Source organism: Mercurialis annua, linkage group LG6, assembly GCF_937616625.2.
Source record: "Mercurialis annua linkage group LG6, ddMerAnnu1.2, whole genome shotgun sequence".
Taxonomy (NCBI): Eukaryota; Viridiplantae; Streptophyta; class Magnoliopsida; order Malpighiales; family Euphorbiaceae; genus Mercurialis; species Mercurialis annua.
In genome coordinates this window covers 45,077,604-45,092,840 of record NC_065575.1, presented here as the reverse complement: position 1 = coordinate 45,092,840, position 15,237 = coordinate 45,077,604, and the positions used below count along the sequence as shown (strand labels likewise).

The 15,237-nt window shown below is 43.3% G+C and overlaps 3 protein-coding genes across 5 annotated transcripts; 1 reads left to right on the top strand and 2 right to left on the bottom strand.

The window, feature by feature from the left end:
- Positions 1–108: 108 nt before the first annotated feature.
- On the bottom strand, positions 109–12,863 carry LOC126686997 (pentatricopeptide repeat-containing protein At3g42630). 2 transcript variants are annotated; one of them, XR_007644018.2, is made up of 3 exons: positions 12,732–12,863; positions 11,271–12,655; positions 109–523 (listed from the first exon to the last, which is right to left on the bottom strand). XR_007644018.2 is itself a non-coding variant. In XM_050381338.1 (2 exons), exons 1-2 carry the CDS (start codon positions 12,861–12,863, stop codon positions 11,537–11,539), a joined length of 1,251 nt encoding a protein of 416 aa, XP_050237295.1. In that variant the 3' UTR covers positions 11,251–11,536. The 2 variants fall into 2 exon arrangements, 1 of the variants encoding a protein (XP_050237295.1); XM_050381338.1 differs by lacking the exon at positions 109–523 and having other exon boundaries at positions 11,251–12,655.
- Positions 5,143–10,530, bottom strand: LOC126687942 (uncharacterized). Its single transcript, XM_050382493.1, has 2 exons — positions 5,896–10,530; positions 5,143–5,784 (listed from the first exon to the last, which is right to left on the bottom strand). Exons 1-2 carry the CDS (start codon positions 10,528–10,530, stop codon positions 5,143–5,145), a joined length of 5,277 nt encoding a protein of 1,758 aa, XP_050238450.1.
- Positions 12,864–12,996: 133 nt separating the features above from the next.
- LOC126686998 (uncharacterized) lies at positions 12,997–15,186 on the top strand. Of its 2 annotated transcripts, none has more exons than XM_050381340.2 (6): positions 12,997–13,227; positions 13,312–13,477; positions 13,653–13,840; positions 13,954–14,077; positions 14,497–14,581; positions 14,904–15,186. In XM_050381340.2, exons 1-6 carry the CDS (start codon positions 12,997–12,999, stop codon positions 14,956–14,958), a joined length of 849 nt encoding a protein of 282 aa, XP_050237297.1. In that variant the 3' UTR covers positions 14,959–15,186. The 2 variants fall into 2 exon arrangements, with proteins under 2 accessions (XP_050237297.1, XP_050237296.1); XM_050381339.1 differs by having other exon boundaries at positions 14,451–14,581.
- The last annotated feature ends 51 nt before the right edge of the window (positions 15,187–15,237 follow it).

The window sequence follows — 15,237 nt, the reverse complement described above, 5'->3', positions numbered from 1 at the left end:
TAACTAATACACTGTTCAACAATTTACAACAAATGAAACTCAAACAATACAATTAACAACAATATGACAGAACAGAAGGAAGAAACAAGTACAGAATTATTGCTTAAAGTTGTACAATGAATGAACTGCCATTTACCTGGCTATAACTCCCAAATGTAAATTTTATCGTCAAATTTCAAAATTTAAGAGCATAAAATCTTATGAAAAAATGACTCCTCCAATAAATATCACAACAATTGAAATTGAATGAATATATACTTACCAATATGTTTTAACAAAACATACCTTGTGGCAGTATATGCCAAGAACCCGCCATGTACATATCTAAGAAGTAATGCATCCTGTGTCTATTCTTCTGTCTCTTCACATATTCCAAATAATTGGTGTGTATGATAAGCAGCAGGATTCACGAAACAAAAGGTTGACAGCCGCTCCAGTCAATCACGGAAGGCTTGCAGCGGTAAAAATTGCCATGTGCTGCTGCTGCTGTTTGTGATTCATTGACTCACCCGGGGTAATGTATCTAAGATAAAATAAACCTTTAAACTCGGATTACCAAACATTCAAAAGGTCAGAACCATCAGAAATTCATAATATCTTTAACTGAAATAGAAAAATTCAGGTCCATCTTTACAGTAAATATTGAATTAGGAGTTTAAGTTTTAACTGCTAAATTTGATCAGTCCAATTGATTTCTTCCTATTTTCCTTTTCTCTCAAGCATGTATGTGACTTGAGCAAGCATACATAACAAGACAAGAATCAACACATAAGCAAAATCGCAGCTTTGGTTATAAAGATGGATCTTGATACAGGTCGATCTTTAAAGGGTCGCCCGTACTGTTTTTCCTGCACAAGTAACAAATATAAGCTCAAAGGACCTCAGGCTTGTTCAGCCTGAAAGCCACTCCGATGCTTAAGTCAGAGAGGGTTTTTTGGTAGGTAAATAAATGTAAGAGTATTTAAGTCTGATTTTGCTTACCCTTCTCAGCATTCGGTGGCTTCCTTTTATAATGAGTTTAAGGCGGTGGTTATCTGGTAAATCGTGGGTTTGCCCCACGATTATCGATAATGGTGAAGGCACGTTCCCGATTATCCCGGGTAGTGGGTGTCAGGGAACAGAGTGGATGAGGTCGCCTAGATGGCAGACCTGGATAAGTCCGCCCGAGACAGACATGGGCGATGGGAGATTTGGAGACCCGTTGGGCGAGCATAGCATTCGTTAGGCGATGCTTGGAGTTCGAATATTATTAGGTCGGTATCAGATGTCCCCCCCTTATAATCTTGCTAAGTCAAAGACTTGAAGCGCCAATTTTCAAAATTCGAATTTCCGAAATTTTCGAAACAATTTGAATTTCAAACGTTTCCTTCAACGGTTACGAATCTGAAGCGTTTTTTGACTATAAAAGAACGCGACTTTTGGTTTTCCATTGATTATTTCGAGGAGTTTCCTGCTGTCAGGCATTCGAGTGTATAAAAGAGGTACATATTCTTTAATTAAAAGTTTTTTACTCTTAATTTTTCTCTCTGATTCTCTGTTAATTTTTCTCTCTGATTCTGTATTTCTGTTGACGTATTTCTCAGCCAGGCTTTCTTCGAGTTACATAGCACCAGACTTTCTCTCTCAATCAGTAAGTGGCTTAGCTATTTTTGTTTGTCTTCTTGCTTCCTTCTTCTTGTTTGCTTTCAGATAGTATATTTTTAGGATGTCTACATTAAGGGTTTCTGTGTCTTCCCCTTCTTCTTCCTCTTCCTCTGAGAGTTCTGCCAGTGACCCAACCTACCCTGTTCCTCTTGCTACCCTCGTTGAGTTGTCATCTGACGAGGAAGGGTTGTCTCAGAAGGTGATCCCTGACAGTGAGGAGGGTGTTGATGACAGAGAGCCAGAGGGCGAGGCTCCCCTTGAGGATGCTGGTGAAGATGAGGTCGGAGATGGTGGACTGGGTGATGACGAAGGAGATGAGGAGGATTTTGTTTTTAAGAGACGTAAAGGGTCTTCTGGGACATCTTCTAGTAATAAAAAACCCTTGTCTGAGTGGACCATCAGTCTGGGTCAAGAAGCCCTTGTGTGGATTAGGGCGAGGTACGAAATTCCTTCCTTCATTGGCCTTCGGATTCCATCTGAGGGTTCGGCTGTTAGCCAGGTCTTAGAGGGTGATGAACAGTTGCTTTTTGTCGAAGATTTTGAGGCGGGTTTAAGGCTACCACTCGATCTCTTCACCCAAGAAGTGTTTGAAAATTTTAAGATCCCCTTAGGTCAACTCCATCCTAACGCCCACCGCCACCTGACCGGAGTTTTTATTCGTGGACTCCAACTGAAGAGACAGGTGGGCTACGAGATTGTTAGGGCGATCTATTCTTTGGGGAGGAAGAAAAGCGATGAGTTCTTCTACTTGCAACCCGGAAGATCTCCCTTCACTGGTCTTCCCAATTCTTTAAAGCGGTGGAAAGGTTCCTTTGTCATCGCCAAGAAGGAAGGGGGTTGGGGTTCCATTCCGAATGTTTTTGTGGAAGGGCCCCTAAAATTGGAAAAGGCGAACTTGAGCGAGGCTGATCAAGAGACGCTGCGTCTGCTTCGAGGTGGCGCTAAGGTGCACGTAGTGAATCTGATAGATTCCTACTTTGGCTGGGACCAAAGTGTTGCCTCCAAGAGAAACAAGAGAGTGCAGGGTGAAAAAAGGGGGAAGAGGAAGAAGAGTGAGGATAAGAGGGAGACATCGCCTGATAATGGAGACGAGTTCCCTGACATGGGCGAACCACTTCTTTCTTCCCCTCTTAATATTTCTTCTATGCCTCTTAGTCCTTCTGGTACCTTGTTTGTGCCATGAAGCTTTCATTCCCTTTTAATTTTTGTGAGGCGTTTTCTGAATTTTGTTTACTTTGACTTTTCAGTGCCGAACTTCAAGGAGCTTCAGCAGAAGGTCATGGAGGATAGGAGAGCTCGCCGGGAGGCTCGAGAGAGGGAGGCCCTTCCTCAAGCTGCTCCCAAGCCGACTTCCGAGGCTAAGAAGGCGCCTGCCAAGAAAGGAGGCGATGTTCCTTCTACGACTGGAAGCAAACCCCCTTCTTCTCAGAAGGGTGATGAATCTGCCCCTACTCCTAGGGTGGTGCTGCCAGGCTTCCAGATAAAGGAACCTGTCACCAGCCCTCCTCCTCCTGCTGTTCCCTCTTACACCGGTAAGGGGAAGGATAAGATGGAGGTTCCTGCGAAGGAGAAGCATGCCAGATCCCTTCCTTCTGCTCCCCAAACTGCCCCGGCTGCTTCGACCGGCAGCAAAAGGCGAGCTCCTTCTTCAGGGGGCGAAGATACTGAGGGGGAGGGACCCTCTATGAAAAGGCCTAAGAGGGATGTGATGGTGACTCAGGTCGACCTGCTCCTTCAAAAGTATGGGGCCGATGCTACTGTGCGTTGTCCTGCCGTTGCCCACGACATCTTCCGGGGTTCCTGCTGCCCTTCGGACGTTGACTATTATTTGAAGAGGCCGGACAACGTACTGATGGACGATTGTTTTTCCAACCTGGCAAAGGTGATTATTTTCTAACTTTATTATTTTGCCTTTTTCTTCCTGTTGTGGTTATTTTCTAACTCAGTTTTATTTTATGTTTAGGTTGCCTATGCCATCCGTCAATATCGCTCCAACCGTCTTAACGACGATGAGATGCAGGTGAAGTTAAAGACGGAGTACAAGCTGCTGAAGGGAAAGTATGACTCCCTTCGCAGCGAACATGGCGGGTGCACTCAGAAGCTGGACTCTCTTCGTGCTGATGTGGATAGATTATCCAGAGAGAGGGAGAGTGCTGTGAAGCAGCAGCGTGTGCTGTCTGAGGAGGTCGCCCGCCTTAAGAAGGAAAATAAAAATCTGGCGGCAGAGGTGGTGTTGAAAAGTACTGATTATGACGATCTCAAGAAGGAGTTCGACACCACCGTCACGGCCCTTAACGATAAAGTCTCAGTTGCTGAGAAGAGGCTTTATTTGAAGCGGGGCAGGCTGATTCGTGAGAAGGAGAGGCGTCGCCGTAACACCGCCCAGCTAGCCAATGATCTGACTGACTTCACTGAAGCCATCGTGGGTACCTACTTGGAGCGTCATCCTGATGGGGACGTTGAATTCTTATATGGCTTTCCCGAGGGGGTTAACAGTGAGAGTGAGCCAGATTCTCCTCAAGACTTGTTTGTCTCCATCAAGTCTGAAAATGGTGGAGGTGCTGCTGAGGTTGCCGAACAGTCTGCCCAAGGGGTCCAGGAACCTGCCAAGGCTGGCGAGAAGCCTCTTGTTCCCGGTTTGGGAGGTAGTCCTGAGGAGAAGGACTTCGGCTTGCTTATATCTTCGGAGCGGCCTTTTGCTGCTTTGGACTTATTGGATCGGCCTTCTGATCTGGAGTCTATCCTTCCAGGGTCCGATCCTCTTAGTCTTGCCGATGTCCCTTCTCCCACTCGTTCTGGCAACATTCATGTTGATGCTTCTTCTTCAGCCAGGCGGGGTTCGCAGGAGGGGCTATCTGTCCCAAATATTTTGGAGGGGAACAAAGAGGCTGCCCCGGAGAAGGTTGAGCCAGAGATCATCAAGCTTTATATTCCTCTTTTTAGTTTTTGTATAGGAAGAATTTTCCTTTTTTTTTTTTTTTTTGTTATGTACTTTGTACATTTGTATCTTTTCTTTAGGAATTTTACTTTCCTTTGTAATTTTTGTGGGGCATTTGCCCTCTTTTTAATATATATCTTTTTTGCCTTCTTTATTTTTGAGACAGTTAGTTTCTATGTTCTCTTTATTTTAGGCGATATATATATTTTGACTGTGTATTTTCCTTTTTTGGGAATGAACTCGTCAGTTCTCCTCTTTGGAAATATTTTAAGTAATCAGTAACTATGGTAAAGAGACGATATCTGTGGAAATTCCTTGTCCGAGCAAGGGTAGATTAAAATACTTGCATAAATTCGAATACAATAATGTGATGAAATATCACTTGTAGAAATTGAAACACAATGCTGTGATTAAACATCACTTGGAGGAATTGAAATACAATGCTGTGATTAAACATCACTTGGAGGAATTGAAATACAATATTGAAACTAAACACCGCTTGACTAATTATGCTACTTCTTAAGGAATAACTAATCATGTCTGATGGCGACCCATTGTGACTAAATTTTTCTCAAGTTGTTGGCGTTCCATGTCCTTGGTATGATTCTTCCCATGGAGTTGGTGAGTTTAAATGTTCCTTCTTTAATGACCTCGCTGATGGTGTAAGGTCCTTCCCAGTTTGGCTGCAGTTTTCCACTTCCTGCTTCTCCTTTTTTGACTTCGGTTTTTCGCATGACTAGGTCGCCTAGTTTGAATTTTCTTTTCTTTACATGGCTGTTGAAATGTTTGGCCATCTTTTGTCTGTAGGCTTCCATCCTGATGTCTGATCTGTTGATTTTTTCAACCAGGAGATCCAGATTGTTCCTGAGCTCTTCTTCGTTTTCTTCTAGGTTTAGCTGGTTGTCTTCTGTCCTTGGCGTGGGTGCGCCGATCTCTACAGGAATTACAGCCTCCGTTCCATAGGCTAGGGCGAATGGAGTTTCGCCCGTTGATTCTCTAGGGGTGGTACGGTAGTTCCATAGGACGCTGTAGAGTTCTTCTACCCATCTTCCTTTGCACTCGTCTAGTCTTCTTTTTAGTCCGGCCAGTAGGATTCTGTTGGCCACTTCGGTTTGCCCATTCGATTGTGGATGGTAAACCGAAGTGAACCTTAGGTCGATCTGATACTCGGCACAAAACTTTCTAAACTTTGCTGAGTCGAACTGCTTTCCGTTGTCTGTGATCAGCACCTTCGGTATTCCAAACCTGCACAAGATAGATCTAAAGAAAAAGTTAGTTATGCGTTGTTGGGTGATTTTTGCCAGTGGTTCTGCCTCTATCCACTTGGTGAAGTGGTCGATTGCCACTACCAGGAACTTCCGTTGTCCTGTGGCCAAAGGGAGAGGTCCCAGGATGTCCATACCCCACTGGGCGAACGGCCATGCACTGCCGATGGGTTTCATTTCTGAAGCTTGCTTTCTTGGTACCAAGGCATGTTGCTGGCAAGGCCAGCATCCCCTTACTAGGGTTGTAGCTTGTTCTTTCATCGTGGGCCAATAATAGCCTTGTAGCAGTGCTTTCCTGACCAGTGTTGATGCTCCGTCATGTGCTCCGCAGGTCCCCTCATGTAATTCTTTCATGATGTACTCTCCTTCTTCTTTGTTCACACATCTTAGCCAGGGATGGGTGAATGACCGTTTGTACAGCTGGCCGTTGTATATTCCGAACTTTGATGAGAGTATCACTATCCTTTTGGCTTCCTTCTTATCCTCGGGGAGTATTCCATTAGCCAGGTATGCTGTGAGGGGGGACATCCAGGTTTGTTCCAATTCTACCATCAGTACTTCGCCTTCCTCAATTTCTTCTTGAAAGCTGGGCTGTCGTTTGATTTCATGAGGAATGTTTCTCATTGAGTCGTAATTCTTTGTTGCAGCCCACTTTGCCAATTCGTCTGATCTTCCATTCATTGCTCTGGGTATTTGCTGTAGCGACCAGGATCGCCCATTATCGGCAAAGAAGGTTTTGGCCTGCTTGGCGTACTTCTTCAACGTAGCTTCTTTTACTTCGAAGTTCCCTGAGACTTGGTTCACAACCAGTTGTGAATCACTGTAGATCTGGACTTCGGAGATATTGAGCTCTTCGCATAATTGCAACCCTGTTATCAGCGCCTCATATTCCGCAACATTGTTGGAAGCTGGAAATTCGAGTCTTGCTGAGTATTCCATTTGGATTCTTCCTGGTCCTTTGAGCACGACTCCGATGCCCGCTCCTTCTCCGCAAACTGCTCCATCGACGTGTATCTCCCAGGGAGTCGTTTTGTCCTCCATGGGTTCTTTGAATGTTAATTCAGCGAAGAAGTCGGCTAGTGCTTGAGCTTTCAGTGCTTTCCGAGCTTCATAGATAACGCCCAGACTTCCTATTTTGACGGCCCATTCTGCTATGCGTCCACTTGTCTCTGCCTTCTGGAGGATTTTTCGTAATGGTTGGTCGGTCCGTACAATGACTTGGTGCCCTTCGAAGTAATGTCGGAGCTTGATGGTGGCGGTGTATACGCACAGCGCCAGCTTCTCCAACTTCGGGTATCTCAGCTCCGCATCTCTGAGTACTTTGCTAATGTAGTAGATCGGGTATTGTTCGCCTCCTTTTTCCGACACCAATACTCCTGCTATTGTTTCGTCAGAGCAAGAGATGTATAAATATAACACGTCGCCCGGATCCGGTCTCGCCAACAGTGGGGGCGAGGATAGGAAGCTTTTCAATTCTTCAAACGCCTGCTGGCATTCTGCGGTCCATGTGAAGTTCTTGATCTGTTTCAGGGTTTTGAAGAAAGGCAGGCATCGTTTTGCCGAGCAGGACATGAACCGACCTAGAGCCGTGATCCGGCCGTTGAGCTTCTGGACTTCATGTATGCTCCGTGGCGGTGTCATTTTTAAGACCGCTTCGATTTTATCTGGGTTAGCCTCGATACCCCTCTGGGAGACCATGTATCCCAAGAACTTGCCTGCCGGTACTCCGAATACGCACTTTTCCGGATTGAGTTTTAGCTGGTATCTCTTTAGCGTCTCCAGGACTATCTTCACATCTGTTGGGTGGTCTTCAGCTCGGATGCTTTTGATAATCATGTCGTCCACATAAACTTCCATGTGTTTTCCTATCTGATCTCTGAATATTGAGTTCACCAGCCGCTGATATGTGGCTCCTGCGTTCTTCAGACCGAAGGGCATCATCTTGTAACAAAATAATCCTTGGTCCGTTATGAAGGCCGTCTTCTCCTGATCTTCAGGTGCCATGGGTATCTGGTGATATCCCGCCTTGGCATCTAGGAATGTATAGAGGGCGTGACCTGCTGTGGAGTCTACTAACTGATCAATGTGTGGAAGTGGGAAACTATCTTTGGGACATGCTTTATTCAGATCTGTGAAGTCCACGCACATTCGGTAAGTGCCATTGGACTTTTTTACCATCACCACATTCGCTACCCACTTTGGGTAATAGGCGTCTTTGATCACGTTTGCTGCTTTTAACCGGGCGACCTCTTCTGCGATGGCGAGTTGTTTTTCGGGCGAGTGCCTTCTCTTCTTTTGTATCACTGCCTTCGCGTCGGTCGCGATGTTTAACCGATGACATATGACGTCCGGGTCTACTCCGATCAATTCGTCTGTTGTCCAGGCAAAGGAGTCTCCAAGCGATCTGAGGTTTTCGGTCAGAGATCGTTTGATTTCTTCTTCTAGCTCATCTCCCACTTCTATCTCCTTTCCTGGGGATAATTCGATTTTCTCAGTTCGCCCATAATGCTCCGCCCTTTCCTTCTTCTCTGGAGGTTTCATTGTTAGTACTGGCAAGGTTATATGTACTTTCCTGAGAGCTGTAAAGTATGCTTCTCTGGCTGACTTTTGGCATCCTCTGACTTCGGCATCGCCTTCTCTGGTTGGGATTTTCATCAGTAGGTACCTCATGCAAATGGATGCGCACGTATCGTGCAAGAGTGGCCTTCCGAGAATTGCGTTGTATGCGAAATCCATGTTGACCACCATGAATTCTGCTCGGATCTCTTTGTAGATCTCTCCATCCCCTAGTTGGACGTTTATCTCCAGTGATCCTTCCACCTGTACAGATTTGCCTCCCAGTCCCACCAGTGGAGTAGAGACATGTGTCAAATTTTCTTTCTTGAGTCCAATTCTGCCGAACACCTCCATCGTGATCATGTTTACCGAACTTCCCGTGTCTACGAGCATCCGAGATACCTCGAAATTGTTGAGTCGCCCCTTGACAACTAGGGCGTCCTCATGGGGGACTGACAAGCCGTGACTATCGACTTTCGAAAAAGATACGCTTCTGAATTTCTTAGCATTCGGTGCACCTGGGCTAACTGAGTAGACTGTTCTTGCAGCTTTCTTCCTTGTAGTATTGCTGTCTCCTCCGGTCGATCCGCCCATTATTACGTTAACCACGCCTGCTGGCTCTGGTCTGGGTCTTCTGGCGATTTCTTCTTTCCGCTCTTTCTTTCTTTCTGATTCCGTCTCTCTGGCTTCGGCGTCCCTTTTTACGAACTGGGAAAGGGATCCCCTTTCTATCAGCTTCTCTATCTCCTCCTTTAGGTGCCAGCATTCATCTGTGGTGTGGCCGTTGTCTCTGTGAAATTCACAGTATTTGCTATTGTCTCTTTTGTTGGCTGATGCAGCGTTCATCTTCCTTGGCCATCTGACCTTCTCTCGGCTGTCTTTTACCCAAAACAGTACGTTGGTTCTGGTTGTGTTCAGGGGCGTATATCGCCTATCTTCGTCTTTTTTTCTTTTATTTCTGAAATGGTCGTTGCCTTTTTCTCCGAACCTCTTTCCTATGGGCGATCTGTCCCCATTTCTTCTTTCTGCAAACGTTCGTTCTTCTACCCGTCCGAGGCGATTCTCTATCTCTCTCTGGCCATCATCCACTCTGATCTGTGTATGTGCGATGGTCATCAGTGTGGTAAATGATTTTGGTGATTTAGCCAACAATTCCTTTCGTAGGTCGGAGTTGGTAGTTCCATTGAGTAACGCTGTGTAGGCGATCTCCTGGCTCAGGTCTTCTATCTGCATCGCCTCCTTATTGAATCTTTCTACATACTTCCTGAGTGTCTCTCCTTCCCATTGCATGATGGCCAGCAGATCTGTGGATAGCTTCTTTTGAGGGATGCATGCTACGAATCTAGCCTGGAAAAGTCCTGAGAATTGTTTGAACGTCAGCACTGATCCTGGCTTTAAACTCTGGTACCATTCCTGCGCCAGACCTTTTAAGGTAGTAGGAAAAAGCTTGCATAGTACGTGATCCAAGTTTGTCTGAACATTGATCACCGCTTGGAATTTGTGAATATGGCTCTTGGGACAGCCTGTTCCATCGTATGACTCCAAATTTGGGGGGTATCTGAACTTTGTAGGGAACTCGTGAGAGATGATGAAATCTGCGAGTGGTGAGTCACTCCGAAGAGAGATGTCTACGTCTTCACATCTTATTCCAAGCCTGCTCATGACTTGGCGGACTTTTTCCTCCAGATGCTCTTCTCCGCCTTTAAGGGTGTGTCGTTCATCCATCCAACGTTCTTCGTCTGGAATTACGATGGGGGCATTTTGTTTCCTTGCGGAATTTTCAGGGGCATCTTCCTCTCGCATCGGTTCTTTTCCCTTGTCCATGGTTGACGTTGACTTTTGTACTGGTGATTTCGCTGATCCCTGCTCTGGCGATTTTAACGAGATACTCTGTTTGATGTCTTTGAGTAGACTGGTGATTTCTAGGAAGGCCTTGAACATTGCTTGGTTGTTGATTGGCTCTTCATCAGGGGCTATGGCTATCGGAGGTATCGTCTGTCTTATCGCCAGGGGGTCGCTGGTTTCTCCTTCTTCGCTGGTTGGGGGAAACAGATTCAGGGCCGGTGGTTCTGTTTCCCTGTCTTCTCTGTTGGTAGCTGGTAGAGTATTATCTCGTGGGGGATCCATTCTTGAAAAAGCAAATTCTGAAAAGTATCTAAAAGGAACGACGAAACTAATAAGTTCCACCCTCACCGCACCAAATGATACAGGTCGATCTTTAAAGGGTCGCCCGTACTGTTTTTCCTGCACAAGTAACAAATATAAGCTCAAAGGACCTCAGGCTTGTTCAGCCTGAAAGCCACTCCGATGCTTAAGTCAGAGAGGGTTTTTTGGTAGGTAAATAAATGTAAGAGTATTTAAGTCTGATTTTGCTTACCCTTCTCAGCATTCGGTGGCTTCCTTTTATAATGAGTTTAAGGCGGTGGTTATCTGGTAAATCGTGGGTTTGCCCCACGATTATCGATAATGGTGAAGGCACGTTCCCGATTATCCCGGGTAGTGGGTGTCAGGGAACAGAGTGGATGAGGTCGCCTAGATGGCAGACCTGGATGAGTCCGCCCGAGACAGACATGGGCGATGGGAGATTTGGAGACCCGTTGGGCGAGCATAGCATTCGTTAGGCGATGCTTGGAGTTCGAATATTATTAGGTCGGTATCAGATCTTAAAGTCTCTTTCTATAGAATAATTTACATCCAACAAAAAATAAAATTTCACAATATTTAAATTAATAACCAAGATAATGGATAAAAGTTAAAACACACACGTGATGCATCAAGAAACAATTCTCATACTCAAATTTCATAAAGCTTTCTATATGTATTAGATTTGATTATAAGAAGTCATGATAATGAAAAAGTTTACTTACATTTATTTTAGTAAGTTACATATGATGAGAGCTAGATTGATATTTACAGCTTCTTTATTTCAGAAGTTCATTTTCAACATCTCACCATCATTCTATATAAAAATTGTATTGTGATAACTGAACTAAATCCAGCCAGAGTTGCAGCATAAATTACAATGCAGAATTCAGGAGTATCCACATCTGGGGCGATATTCTGCGGACAAAAATGATGTTCCAGTTTGATCAACAGGCCGGGGAGTTTCAGCATTCTAACATGACATCGCGGGTTAGTAATTCCAGAAGATCTGGTTACTTCGATGCTGCTTTCTGAGATACACAGATACAAGTTCTTTGTACGTCCATCTCCATTGCCTCTTAAACTCCAAAAATGACTCTGCACTTGAATGGAAATCCCCTTTACCCAAAACCTCAAACACAAAAGGATCTGTCAAGAGTACAGGAGAACCATCCATATTCATTTTTTTGAGGGCAAAGTTCAGATTCTTAGCCAGTCTTCTATCCAAGTATGCATCGACAATACAGCCGTAAGTCACGAGATCAGGAGATACTCTTTCATGTTTCATATGTTCAAGGCTAAGATGGAGATCCCATAACAAAGACATTCTTGAAAAAGCCAGAGCTCGTATATTAAACGTAGTGACATCAGGGCGAAAACCAGCTTCTAACATTTTAAGAAATTCTCTTTGCAGAGTTTTCATTTTGAAGTCCGCAGCATAAGATAGCAACAGAAAATTCCATAAGAGGTTTCCTACATCTTTCCTAGCAAGCCCCACATCTCTCAAGAATTCTCCTAGTCTGTAAAGCTTTCGACGCCTTAAATACACAAGCGATATTGCTCTGATCCCTTCTCTATCTATAAGATGTCTAGACTTTTTAAGACGACTATAAGCCGACTCCATCTCCCTCAAAGAACCATGCATACTGCAATATCTAATAAAAGCATTTCCAGTAGCGTAGTCAACTGTAAATCCCCTCAAGACCATATCATTCAACGCATTTTCCATCAACGGAAGCTGTCCTCCGTCTCCAAAGCAAGATATAGCAATCGAGTAAGCCTCGTGTAGGTTACTGAAATCACTATAACTCAACTGGTCTAGAATCTTTACTACTCCATCGAAATAGCCCCATTTCGCAAAAGCATAAAATAGCTTGGAAATGATTTCAATACTCGGCATTTCCGAGCTATTCAGCATCTCCTCCCATATAGCCCGAGCTTCACGAATATGTCCATTACCAGCAAAATAAAGCATCATATCCGAAAGGGTACATTTGTCAGGCAGACACAGTTCATTTTTCCTATGCAGGTTTTGTACTAAAGATGCACATTCTACAGAAGTTTCCTTGGCATTACCAACACTTTGAACCCGCTTCCAGTTAGATTTTGTCTGTACCAATTACCCATATATTACGACAATAAAAACATGGAGTTAAATTCAATCAACAGTTTATAACAGAAATTACCTTGCGAGCTAATGCATGAACATTTAGGTCTGTTTGGCCAGAGAATTTTAAATTACTCTCCCTTTTCCGCCCGAGAAACCCTCTAAAACGGAACGGAATTGAATTTGCTGCTATCACTGACTTCGCGTCCATTTTTCTTCTTCAAATTCTAAGCATCTGGTTAGGATAAGAATGGAGTAGGAGGGCCCACGTTGGCTGGGACCCATTCGTATCAGTTGGATTAAACGACACAGAAAATTTCAGTCGTTAGAGAGAAGAAGAAGGTATGAATATGAGAAAAAAAGTGTTGGTGGTCGGAGGAACTGGCTACCTAGGGCAACATTTACTGCAAGGTTTTGCAGGGATCAACGACAGCCCGTACGATCTTGCATTTACTCATCGTTCCAATTCTACCCCTCCTCGGTTATTGCTCGACGCCGTACCTAATTCTCTCGCGTTTCACGTCGATTTGCTAACCGGAGATGGATTTGAAGCGATTTCGAATCAATTCGGCCGGGTGAGTATTTTGTATTGGTATTAAATATATTTGCTTATTAATTTTATGAAATTAACCTTTGTTTTATTGTTGTTTGTATTGCAGCCTGATATTGTTGTTAATTGCGCGGCAATTTCTGTGCCTCGTTCGTGTGAAAAGGATGCGGTTACTGCTATGTCTGTGAATGTGCCTTCCTCTCTTGTAAACTGGTTATCTATCTTTCAAGAAAAGGATGGAAACACTCTGCTGATACATCTATCAACTGATCAGGGTTAGTTAAAAATGAAGTTTCCGACGCGTTTTTGAAACGGAAAAATGTTGATTGAGTGAAGTGTTTGTGCTGCTTAGGTTGCCTTTGGAGTTCTTTTAACTTGTTGTGTATGGCTTAGTTGATGATTATTATGTTCTTTGGTAAAAATGTTTTGCTACTTTTTCTTAATTATTAGTTTATGAAGGAGCGAAATCGTTCTACAAAGAAGATGATGAAACTGTTCCTGTGAATGTCTATGGAAAATCGAAGGTGGCATCTGAGCGTTTTATTTCTGAGAAATGCCCGAATTTTGCAATTCTGAGAAGCAGCATCATCTTTGGACCGCAGACTATTTCACCTGTTCCAAAATCTCTTCCAATTCAGGTGGTTTATTATTTCCTAATCTAGCAAGTAAGGTGTCAAGTACTTAAATTTAATGGCTTGGATTACATTGATATTGAGTGTATACGACAATTGCTTGTTGTCTAATGGCGTAGTGGATAGATAGCGTCCTCGCCAAAGGAGAACGTGTAGAGTTTTTCCATGATGAGTTCCGATGCCCTGTGTATGTCAAGGATGTTGTTGCTATAATACTGTCTTTGACAAACAGATGGATATCAGGTATGTATTTTCTCGTATTCTTTGCTTTTCAAGTTTTCATCAATGATAAATGCAAAAACCTGTGTAATTATAAGTTACGGTAAGCCTGTAATTAATTGTAGAATGTATTTTTTTATAAGAACAAGAGTTTTATGAAGATTATGTTATCATAATAATCAATTCAATCCCTTTTATTCATATAAGAAAGGGTGTTTTTTGCACTACAAAATGGTGTTATAGTGACTTTTCTTATTTGAATTTTGAACTAGTGTAGTGAAACATTTTGTCAATAATATATAAATGTTTGATTTGGTGGCTTTATAAATGCACGATAATTCTTGGCTGTTCCAATGTCTGATCCTGGACCTGAATTATCATACTTATAATGTCCTAGAGAATAAGCAAATGCAGCTGCTTCTGAATGTTGGTGGGCCGGACAGGGTATCCCGTGTTCAAATGGCCGAGGTTGTGGCAGATGTTAGAGGATATGACAGGGCCTGCATTAAGTCGGTATCTGCAGCATCAGTGAGTGGTCCTTCTAATTTCTATTAAAACCTTTAGCTATTTATGAGATATTAATGTTTGAAATCACCCTATCTCGGTCCTTCTACTCATCTTCCTAAGTGGTTGGAAGTTGATGGACTTGAATTGATAATATATACTACGAGCCATAGACGATTAATCATATACTGTTATTGGCATGCTCCATGCAATTATATACTTTCTCAATTCATGTCTTTTTCGGAATAGTTTATTGGAATCCGTCAACCTTTTATTCTTTTTAGTGCTTCTTCGCAAAGTTTGTTCCAAGGTGTTTATAACAATGTCAATGCACTGGTTTTTTCAGGTTGATCGCGGTGTCTTGTCCCCGGCTGATATATCCATGGATATTTCAAGACTAGTTCAAACATTAAACTTTGTGCCTACTGCATTCAGGGACGGTGTCAAATTGACACTTGAAATTGCTGAAAAAACATGAATGTTGCTTCCATTCGTTTATTACAAAATGTGTTCTTCCATGTTAATTTATTTTGTGACTGAAAATCCATGAAAAGGGATAACTGTTAGCCATGTTACAGGCCTGATGAGACTTTGAAGTTGAGGATTTTCTTAATATTTTTGTTATTCTATATTCTGCTTCTTCCAATCTTTATAAAAAGAAAGAGTATATACTATACATT

Coding starts and splice junctions, on each gene's coding strand:
- LOC126687942 (XM_050382493.1), bottom strand. CDS start 10,530: ATGGATCCCCCACGAGATAATACTCTACCAGCTACCAACAGAGAAGAC. Junction 5,785..5,895: donor ACTTCACCAAGTGGATAGAG/GCAGAACCACTG, acceptor AACGGAAAGCAG/TTCGACTCAGCAAAGTTTAG.
- LOC126686997 (XM_050381338.1), bottom strand. CDS start 12,863: ATGGACGCGAAGTCAGTGATAGCAGCAAATTCAATTCCGTTCCGTTTT. Junction 12,656..12,731: donor TTCATGCATTAGCTCGCAAG/GTAATTTCTGTT, acceptor TAATTGGTACAG/ACAAAATCTAACTGGAAGCG.
- LOC126686998 (XM_050381339.1), top strand. CDS start 12,997: ATGAATATGAGAAAAAAAGTGTTGGTGGTCGGAGGAACTGGCTACCTA. Junction 13,841..13,953: donor CAAAATCTCTTCCAATTCAG/GTGGTTTATTAT, acceptor CTAATGGCGTAG/TGGATAGATAGCGTCCTCGC. Junction 14,582..14,903: donor AGTCGGTATCTGCAGCATCA/GTGAGTGGTCCT, acceptor TGGTTTTTTCAG/GTTGATCGCGGTGTCTTGTC.